At 42.1% G+C, this 10,512-nt stretch overlaps 1 protein-coding gene across 1 annotated transcript in view; it reads right to left on the bottom strand.

Moving 5' to 3' along the window:
- Positions 1-10,512, bottom strand: part of CCNDBP1 (cyclin D1 binding protein 1) — a gene marked incomplete at its 5' end in the record, with an annotated part of 14,033 nt that overhangs the window by 1,665 nt on the left and 1,856 nt on the right. The window contains 6 exon segments of the mRNA XM_014591677.2: positions 730-790; positions 3,963-4,237; positions 4,589-4,665; positions 5,732-5,805; positions 5,963-6,059; positions 7,839-7,920. Of these exon segments, the coding sequence (XP_014447163.1) occupies positions 730-790; positions 3,963-4,237; positions 4,589-4,665; positions 5,732-5,805; positions 5,963-6,059; positions 7,839-7,920 (666 nt within the window).

Below are 10,512 nucleotides of genomic sequence, written 5' to 3' on the forward strand. Positions count from 1 at the left end.
TTCTGGGGAATGCCCCCGCCTTATAGCAAAAACCTCTCAAAAAAAAAAAAATCACGCCAGGTACATGTGTATGCATGCCCAAAATCCCAAGAAAAGAATGGAGGAGAAGGGATTGCAGCATGGCTATCCCCTCTGGGGGTGATTTCTGACTTTTTTCTCTCTGTCTCTGTTGAGCATGTGCCCTATGGTAAAAACCTAAAAAAACAAAAACAAAAACAAAAAACCCTAAAGGTTACAGTGGCAGGATTATGGACTTTCTTCCTTCCTTCCTTCCTTTCTTTCTTAATTTGCTAGAGGTCATGTGTACTCACCAGAAAAAGGCAAAGAGACAGAGAGGGAGAGGAAAAACCACTTCCCAGTAGGGTGTAGCAATGCTACACTCCCTTCTCCTCATTTCTGCAACCTGTCAGGATTTGGGGCATAAATGCACACATGCCTGGTGTTTTCTCCAAGCTACCGGGCCTGGGATTCAAACCACAACATTGGTCATGTGGGATCTGGCTCCCTTAACCATTAGGCCACAGGGTCAGCCCTTAGAATCTTCTGTTTAACAAAATCTTATCAATACTTTTTATATAACATTTTTATAAGTTTTTAAATTTATATGTATTGAAATTTGCATCCAAGTGTGGCAAATAAATAAGTACTCTACAGATTAGAGAAAATACTAGTGATTAGTGAAATTCTACCAATTAGGTCTGTAATTATTTCATCAAAGTTGATACTTACATTGATTCGCACAGTCAGATGGCACATAGGTGGATATACGCTCAGAGCCAAATCATCCACGCTAAGGTCAGAAAGCAAAAATGACCATTAACAAAGAGAGGGAACAAAGCTCACTTCAGTTGTTTCCAGTAATACAATTATGTAGTAAGAAATTGTCTCAGAAATGCCTAAAATTCCTTCAGCTGGGCAACTGGGAGGCAACACAAAATCAATCTAAACAGTAATTACTGAAACATACAATCCCTTTCCATAAGAAAACTGGGGACTATGGCAGAGGGTGGGTGCTTGGGGATACCTTTGCTTTGCAGAATGGGGCAGGTTAATTCATTCCAAATGTGTGGATATGAAACCATAAATTTAACAACTGATAAAGGTAGGGTTCATCAACAGAAACTAAAATCTTTTTTTTTCCCTAGTAAAAAAAATTGTATTTACTTAGAAGCATTCAGAATGTCAACAAAACAGCTGCAACTTTTTTTTGTTTGCAATTACAGAGTGATATTCAGTTAACAGAACAACAATTATTTCGCATAAACTGCATCAGAGACAACTGAAGATGAAAAAACTACCATCCCCATATATAACTAATTTGTGCTGTGCACCAACAAGAACCTGCTTTAAATTTCCATGCCAATTTACAACCCCCCATACTGTACCAGGCAAGGTTAGTGGCTATTGAAAAGACCACCAGGACAGGGCTATCTAAAGACACATTCGGTAGTGTGTTAACTATGCAAAAAAAAGACACTGTACAGTTTTAAAAAAAATCTTACACAGCCTTACAGTTCAATTTTTTTTCTTTAAAAGGAGTGAGTTGTGGGGAACCAGCAGTTAGCGTAATGGCTATGTCTCTGGACTCCCACGTAGTCGACTGCGGTTCGTGTCCTGGACCCGGTGGCTTAAAACTCACGCCGGGCGCGTGTGCGTGCGTGCCCAAGATCCCGAGAGGAGAATGGAGGAGAAGGGATTGCGGCGTGACCATCCCCCCTGGGGGGTGATTTCTCGCTTTCTGTCTCTATGTCTCTCTCTGTCTGTCTGGCGAGCGCACGCGCCCTACAGTGAAAATCTCTCAAAAAAAAAAAAAAAGGAGTGAGTTGTGTACAGGGGGGTTAAATGCTTTATAGACAAGAAAAAAAAACTGTGCTAGAGCCAACTTATTCATCATCATCTTCTTCATCTTTCTCTTCTTCCTCATCTTCTTCATCTTCCTCATCTTCCTCCTCCTCCTTCTTTTTCTTGCTCTTTTCAGCCTTGACAACTCCCTTTTTTGCTGCATCAGGCTTTCCTTAGCTCGGTATGCAGCAATATCCTTTTCATATTTTTCCTTCAGCTTAGCAGCCTTCTTTTTATTTTTAAATTTATTTTTTATTATCATCATAATCTTGTTAGCAGCCTTCTTTTCATAAGTCTGTTTATCATCTGCAGCAGTGTTATTCCACATCTCACCCAATTTCTTTGCAACATCACCAATGGATAGGCCAGGATGTTCTCCTTTGATTTTTGGGCGATGTTCAGAACAGAACAAGAAAAAGGCCGAATGAGGCCTCTTGGATGCACTGGGATCCTTGAACTTCTTTTTTGTTTCCCCTTTAGGAGGGATATAGGTTTTCATTTCTCTTTCATAACAGGCCTTGTCCACCTTTGCCATATCTTCAAACTTTCCTTTCTCTTTAGCAGACATGGTCCTCCCCCTCTCTGAGCACTTCTTAGAAAACTCTGAGAAGTTGAATGAAGCATCTGGGTGCTTCTTCTTGTGCTCCTCCCGGCAAGTTTGCACAAAGAATGCATATGATGACATTTTGCCTCTTGGCTTCTTAGGATCTCCTTTGCCCATTTTTAGTTATCTTTCCTCCGCAGGACAGAGTTGCCCAATGCCTGTCCGGCTCTCACTTGCCCCGGCGCTGTCTCTATGGAGCTCAATGTACTGCAATCTGGAAACTAAAATCTTTTGATAAAAGGTACCTTTACTAAAGGGGACACCATATTAACCAAGTGATCAGATTTAGTACCATCAATAGTGGGAGAAGCCTGAGGTTTTGGACTCCTACATAGCCAACAGCAGTTCAAGTCCCAGACCAGGCACATGTGCAAGCCTTCTAAAAATCCTAAGAGGAGAATGGAGAAGAAGGGATTGCAGCATGGCCATTCCACCTAGGGGGTGATTTTTCACTCTCCCTCTATCTGTTTTTCTCTGCCTCTCTGGTGAGGCCACACACCTTACGGCAAAAACAACAAGAAAGAAAAAAATAATAATATGAGAAACCAACACCATGTGCCTTCCCAAAATAATACAGTGAAAAACATGAAACACTCAATTATTGATATTCTTACTAAGAACTGTTTAACTTGAACATAATCAAGAGAGAACAAGCACATGAATCCAGATTATTGGATAGTGTACAGGTCAACTGACCTGGTTTCTTAAAAGATGTCAGTGTTGGAACCAGCAGATGGCATAATGGTTATGTCGCTGGACTCCTACATGGCTGACAGTGGTTTGAGTCTTGGACCCAGTGTCTTGGAACTCATTCCAGGCATGTGTGCACACATGCCCCAAATCCCAAGACGAAAATGGAGGAAAAGGGACTGAAATGTGGCCACCCCCTTGGGGGTGATTTCTCACTGTCTCTCCATCTCTCTGTGTCTCTCTGGTGACCGTACATACCCTATACCAAAATCTCTCAAAAAAAGAGCTGTCTATGTCCAAAAAGACTAAAAAAGATAAGGACTGTTGTAGACTGCAAGAGACTAGAATGGTAGCAGTCAAATGCAATCTGAAATCTTGACAGAACCCTGGGTTTATGTAAGATATTTTAGGGGCAAAATATCTGAATATTAATAATATTATTATATTCAATGTTAAATTCCTTAGCTGTGATAAGAATGTCTTTGTTCTTAGGAGACACATATTAAATTATTCAGGGTGAAATATTATAGATGTCTGTGATCTACTCTCAAATGGTTCAAGAAAAAATATGACACATCTATCTATAAAAAATACATATGTATGTGTGTATGTGTGTGTATGTGTGTGTGTGTGTATACATATAATAAAAATGCGAACAATAGGTAATCTAGATGAAAGATGTAAAGGTTTCACTGAGAGTACTTTTTCCTGTAGGTTAGAAATTTTTCAAAATAAAAATACTGGGGGAAAATATCTTGGAATGACAGCACAAGCTGAGATAGAAATGCTCCTGTTCAGACGTTTCAAGCGAGGACTTGGGGCTTACCTGGGGCTGATCTCATCAGAAATGTCCACAATGTCATCCAGCTGGGCCACCTGATCCTTCTTCCCATTTTCTGCCACTAAGATCCGAATTTTTTTCAGGCAGGCTTTGGATGCTCTCACCAGCGCCAGGCATGGGATTATGAGCTCTTGATCTTCTTCTGACCAGTATAAGTCCTGATTGCTTGGGAACCCCAGTAGATCATCTTCATCATGATTGTCGGAGTTGTCCTCAGAGTCATTCAAGAGGCCACAGTAAGGATCACATTCTTCCACAGCCTAAGACATTCCACAACATATGTGAACGAGAAGAAAAAAAACACACACACACACACATTATACTTTAGTACCATGTCTGAGTTGTCTAAAAACTTCAGTCAGCCACTTCACTAATGGCTACAGGATCAAATCACTTCATAAACTCTGTTCTTGCTCTCCTTGTCCAGCAATGGAAAAGAAAGGAGTGGTATTAAATCACACACCAGCAGGAAGTGGGAGATGGAAGACAGAGGACAGTCATGAGGATGGGGCCTATCTGGTCAGTGCTCAGGACATCTCCTTATAATCAGTTTTCATTTACTAGTCATGGAGTTGCCTCTCAATGTCCAGCAAAGTCAGAGGTTCTCTCACCCGCTCCATTTCCTCATGGGCATCTTTCACAAAATCCACATTCTTTGTCAGTGTTAGAAGGGCTGCAGCCTTGTTGTCTGTGAGTGAAAAAATCAGAAACAGAGGAGAAACTCAGCAATCCTTTGAAGACTGCAAAGGGCCACCAACACTGTTGCTACTGATGGAAGTGCTAAGAATAACCAACAACAGTGGAGATTTAGGGACCAGCAGTTAGTGCAATGGCTATGTCGCTGGACTCTCACGTAGTCGACCGTGGTTCGAGTTCCGGACCTGGTGGCTTAAACTCACGCCGGGCATGTGTGCCTGCGTGCCCAAGGTCCCAAGAGGAGAATGGAGGAGAAGGGATTGTGGCATGGTCATCCCCCTTGGGGGGGGGATTTCTCGCTTTCTGTCTCTCTGTCTCTCTCTGTCTGTCTGGCGAGCGCATGCCCCCTATAGCAAAAACCTCTCCAAATAAAAAGAAAAAAAATAACAGTGGAGATTTAATGTAAAATTCTACTTACTACATCCCCTGGTACCTGGACAAGGGGTTAACAAGTTTTTGTTTATTCACCACAGAAGAAATAAAATGGTCACGTGTTTCTCATCACAACCCTCTTAGGTGATCACCGCACCTCTGGCGTGGCTGGCTCTACTTCACAACTGCTTCAGTGTGCCCCATAATACTACTCTAGAGGGGAGTTTGAAAACTAGAGAATGGCAAAAAATAATATCTATTGGGGGCCAGCAGGTGGTGTGGTGGTTAAACCTCTGGACCCCCACATGCCTAATAACAGTTTAAGTTCCAGACCCAGCAGTTTAAAAATCATGTTGGGCACATGTGCACTTGTGCCAAAATCCCAAGACAAGAATGAAGAAGGGATTGTGGCATGGCGTCTGCCCTTAGGGGTGATTTCTCACTTTCCCTCTCTTTGTCTCTCTCTCTCTCTCCCCCCAGTGAAGGCATGTACCCTATGACAAAAACCTAAAAAAAAAAAAGCATGAATATGTATTAATGTTAGTAAAATACATGTAGTATTTTACTAACTATATATATTTCATTCTTTATATAAATTAAAATACATTCACATTACAAGGTTGGAAGATAGATATGAGAAGTCTCTCTGCTTTGGCCAACAAAGCCTACTTCCCACTCTCACTCACCTCTTGGAATCTGAGGCACCTGCTGGCACGCAACCCAGACACTGTTGCAGGAAATAAGGTCACTGTTCTCAAGGCTGGGGAAAAGAATCGATAAAGATACATCAATAACCTCAATTCTGGTCCCCTGAAAAGCTCCCTCCTGTTGGTCATCATTCTGACCTATCAGCAACTCTGCTGTTAAAAAAGTCCCTCTGCCCCCGAGGCAAGGAACCCAAACTGCAACATCACTACCTCTGAGCTGGAGTGATGATAAGGACTTCCACGAGCTGAGCCATGCTGTCCACGATGTCCAGAGCAGCGCCCCGTACCAGCTTTCTCAGAGTGATCCCTGTGGCCACACACCAGAGAGTAACTGGCCTGGTCTTCTTTTTAGAAGTCACCCTCTACTTGCCAGAGTCTAAACACTACAGCACTATGAAGGAGTGTACATCCACATGTTTTTTTTTTCTTGTTACATTTTTCCACAATCATTTACTTTATGTATCAAAAAATTTTAACTCATACTTCATAGTTCTTTTTTTTTTTTTTTTGGAGAGGTTTTTGCTATAGGGCGCGTATGCTCGCCAGACACAGAGAGAGAGATTGAGTTAACGCCACCGGGTCCGGACTCGAACCACGGTCGACTACGTGGGAGTCCAGCGACATAGCCATTACGCTAACTGCTGGTCCCCCCACCACCATAGTTCTTGACAGTTAAGAAACAACTTTCAAAATTTCAAAATACTGGGACCAGCAGTTAGCGTAATGGCTGTCACTGGACTCCCATGTAGTCGACCGCGGTTCGCGTCCCGGACCTGGTGGCTTAAAACTCACACCGGTGCATGTGTGTGCGTGCCCAAGATCCCGAGAGGAGAATGGAGGAGAAGGGATTGCGGAGTGGCCATTCCCCCTGAGGGGTGATTTCTCGCTTTCTGTCTCTCTGTCTCTGTCTGTCTGGCGAGCGCACATGCCTTATGGCTAAAACCTCTCCAAAAAAAAAAAGAAAAAAAAATTTCAAAATACTAAATTTCAAAGATAATGTTCAAAATATTTCTTATAATTTTGTATAATTTGTTTGCGACTCTTTAACAACAGAAACAGTATGATTTTAAATAATTTCAAGAAAATATTTACATGTCAACTACTCAAATTGTTGAAAAGCACCCACAAGCTTTAACTGAAAGGTCAACACAAAAAAACCACCTCATGTTATTTTTTTGCCCCTCCCTCCATTTCTCAGTGCTGTTCTCCAAAAGAGATCTGGAACAAAACCTTTCCATGACAGCATGTACTCACTCATTAAGGACAGTGGTTCCTTGACAACTGTGGATGAAACACTTAAAGTTCAAACTATTTGTGAATAACTCTGAAGATCCATGCTATGTATTCAGTTATAATTTTGGTCTGATTATAGTCAAAGCCTGAATCTACAGATAGGATTGGAGACCATTTAATCTCTCAGGGAGCTTGGAAGTGGGGTGTGGCCTAATATGGATGGAGGACAGTAGGGAAGGCAGGGCCTGGGCAGGGGCTAAGATCCAGCATCTGCAGTGGGTAGAACAGGTTGGAGAGGAAGGAGCCACTGAGAATGAAAAACCTTAAAAGTCGTGCAAAGCCGGGGAGATAGGCAGTCACAGGAACACTGCGCCTCTGTCCATGGCATAATGGCTCGTTTACAGAGGTCACTCACATTATAAAATTATCCTTGACTGCATCTTTTTTTTTAGAAGAGATTTTTATAATAGGGCATGTGTGCTCACCTGAGACAGAGAAAGAAGAAGAGAGAGAGAATGAGAAACCATTCCCTAGGAGGATGGCCACACCCTGGCAATTCTGTCTCTATTCTCCTCTTGGAAATTTTGGGCACACACATATACATACACACATACACACACACACACACACACACACACACACCCAGTGTGAGTTTTAAGCCACAGGGTCCAGGACTTGAACCATGGCCAATCATGTGGGAGTCCAGCCCCTTAGTCACAACGCCACCCGCTGGCCCCAATGGATTGAATCTTATACTCAAGTGGAGGAAAGATAAAAATATCAGTACATAACCCACCATATTAGCAATGCTCTATCCTATAAACACAACACGTATGAGGACATAGGGGCTTACCCTGATCCTTGGGAAGTGAATAGTATACTGCAATAATGGCCTTGATCGCCTCATGGACTTTTTCACAGAACCTCTGGGTTTCCTATGAGGAGATGGACCAATTTCAGAATTAAAAGAAGAAACAGATTAGATCAACGTGGTCAACCCATCTGTGGTGAAAGAGGGTAGACATCTGTACAGCGTCCACAAAACATTTTGTGAAGTACTGTCGTAAGTTAGGTCTTGTGCTCTACTCATCACATACCAAAGAAAAATTAGCTGGACACAGACATGGGCCTGATAACTCAATGAGTATTAAGAAACAGCAGGAAAAAAACTCATTCCTTATACTCTATATGCCAAGATATTCATGATCTGCCAAGAGGTATTCACAATATCTTAGATTAGGAACTGGCAAACTATGGTCCACAGGCCAAGTCAGGCCCACCACCAGTTTTTGTAAATAGAGCTCTTGGGACACAACCATGCTTATAGGTCTGCATATTGTCTAGAATTGTGTTCACACTGCAAAGGTAGCATTGGTCAGAAGAGCCTAAATTATTTACTATCTAGCCCTTTACAGAAAAAGTTAGTCAACCTCTGTATTAGACCATTAACCCAGGTCTCTCTCTCTCTCTCTCCCTCGCTCACTCTTTTAACAGAATCATAGTACTGTAACTAAAGATAATTACTGGGTTATTGGAAAAGTCATGACTTATTTTGCATAGAAAAACATACAAAAATACATCATGACTCTTCTGACAGTCCAAAAGCATGGACTCAAAAAAGTTCAATGTTGGGAACCAGCAGTTAGCATAATGGCTATGTCGCTGGACTCCCACGTAGTCAACCGCGGTTCACGTCTCGGACCCGGTGGCTTAAATCTCACGCCGGGCGCGTGTGCGTGCGTGCCCAAGATCCCAAGAGGAGAATGGAGGAGAAGGGATTGCGGCGTGACCATCCCCCCTGGGGGGTGATTTCTCACTTTCTGTCTCTATGTCTCTCTCTGTCTGTCTGGCGAGCGCACGCGCCCTATAGCGAAAACCTCTCCAAAAAAAAAAAAATTCAATGTTAACTATTTTCCTTCTAAATGGTCAGTGGCAGGCTGGTTCCATTGCACATCAGGAGTTTGCTGCTTAGGAGAAGCTGGATCCCGCATGGCAACTTGGTTTGGCCAGCCTGAAATACGCTGGGTACATGCATCAGTGCCTATAATCCAAGGGGCTGAAGGACTGGAGGGTGGCTGCAGCATGGGCACACCACGTGGAGGACGCTCATCTCTTTCTGCCTCTTACTTTCACATGTGTATGTATATGCTCAATCATGAGTAAAAAAATAAATAAATAAATGGCCACTGGCTTTATCTTCCTTGTCCTCATTTCACTGCTAAATTCCCTTATTTAAAAATGAATCTTATTTTTTAAATTTTCATTTTTAAGTTTATTTTCATGAAGCAGGAGGGAGACAGAGGTTCCTCCGACAAGAGTCTCATCATACTATGATATCCCACCAAACTTCCAGCCCACCGAATCAGAGGCATGCCCATGGTGCACCTGGTATGTTCAGGCCACCTGGAATCCAAACATGGGGCCTTCCTTATAGGAATACAGTGGACTCTATGGCCTCTGCTACGTCAGTGCAATGCAAATGTGGTCCAGGTTGGTGCCAGTGCAGACTGTTACCAGTCTAAGTACAGTGATTGACAGTAGTACGCATTTAGAACTTTTTGTAGCAATTTGACATTGTTTCAACATCCAAACATAATTTTATAGAATATCAGCCCATATAGATTAGAATTTTAAAAAACAAAACCAGAAAACTATCCTTTAGAAGGACTAAAGTACTTAGGGCCGGTAGATGGAGTGGTGGTTATGGCGCTGAACTCCCACATGGCTGACCACAGTTAGAGTCCTGGACCTGTGGCAGCTTGATTTCTCACTTTCCCTCTCTCTTTCACTCTGTCCGTCTCTGGTCAAATTTTACAAGTTAATTATTTATTTAAAAAGTTAAATAAAAAAACAAAAATCTTTTAAAAAAAAAAAGGACTAATGGGGGACTAGCAGTTGGCGTAATGGCTACATCACTGGACTCCCAATGTAGTCAACCACAGTTCAAGTCCTGGACCCAGTGGCTTAAACTCATGTCATGTGCTTGTGCATGCGTACCCAAGATCCCAAGAGGAAAATGGAGAAGAAGGGGTTGCGGCATGGTCATCCCCCCGGGGGTGGGGGTGGTTTCTCATTTTCTGTCTCTGTCTTTCTGGCAAGTGCACATGCTCTATAGCAAAAACCCCTCAAAAAAAAAAAAAAAAAAGGACTAACGTACTGAAATCCTAGGATTTGTGATTCAAATATATATATATATATACATATATACACACACACACACATACATACCAATATAAATGTATATGAATATACATATAGTTCTAATAATACCAAATTCTAATTTTTCATCTGCGAGTAAAACAAATATCTTGTGGCATGTATGGTAAAACAGGTCTATGCTGCCTTTTCATGCCACCTTACTCACTCTGATAAGTCAAGTATATCTGAAAGAAGGGTGAACAGATAAAGAAAACAAGGTAATATTACACTCCCTTGAAATACACTTTTTCCCACAAATCTTTTTAAGTGGTCTCGTACAACAATTCAGCTCTTAATTCCTCCTCACAGATCTCTAAGGAATGTAGGGA

The sequence above is a fragment of the Tupaia chinensis genome, unplaced genomic scaffold (assembly GCF_000334495.1).
Source record: "Tupaia chinensis unplaced genomic scaffold, TupChi_1.0 Scaffold000605_1, whole genome shotgun sequence".
Lineage (NCBI taxonomy): Eukaryota > Metazoa > Chordata > Mammalia > Scandentia > Tupaiidae > Tupaia > Tupaia belangeri.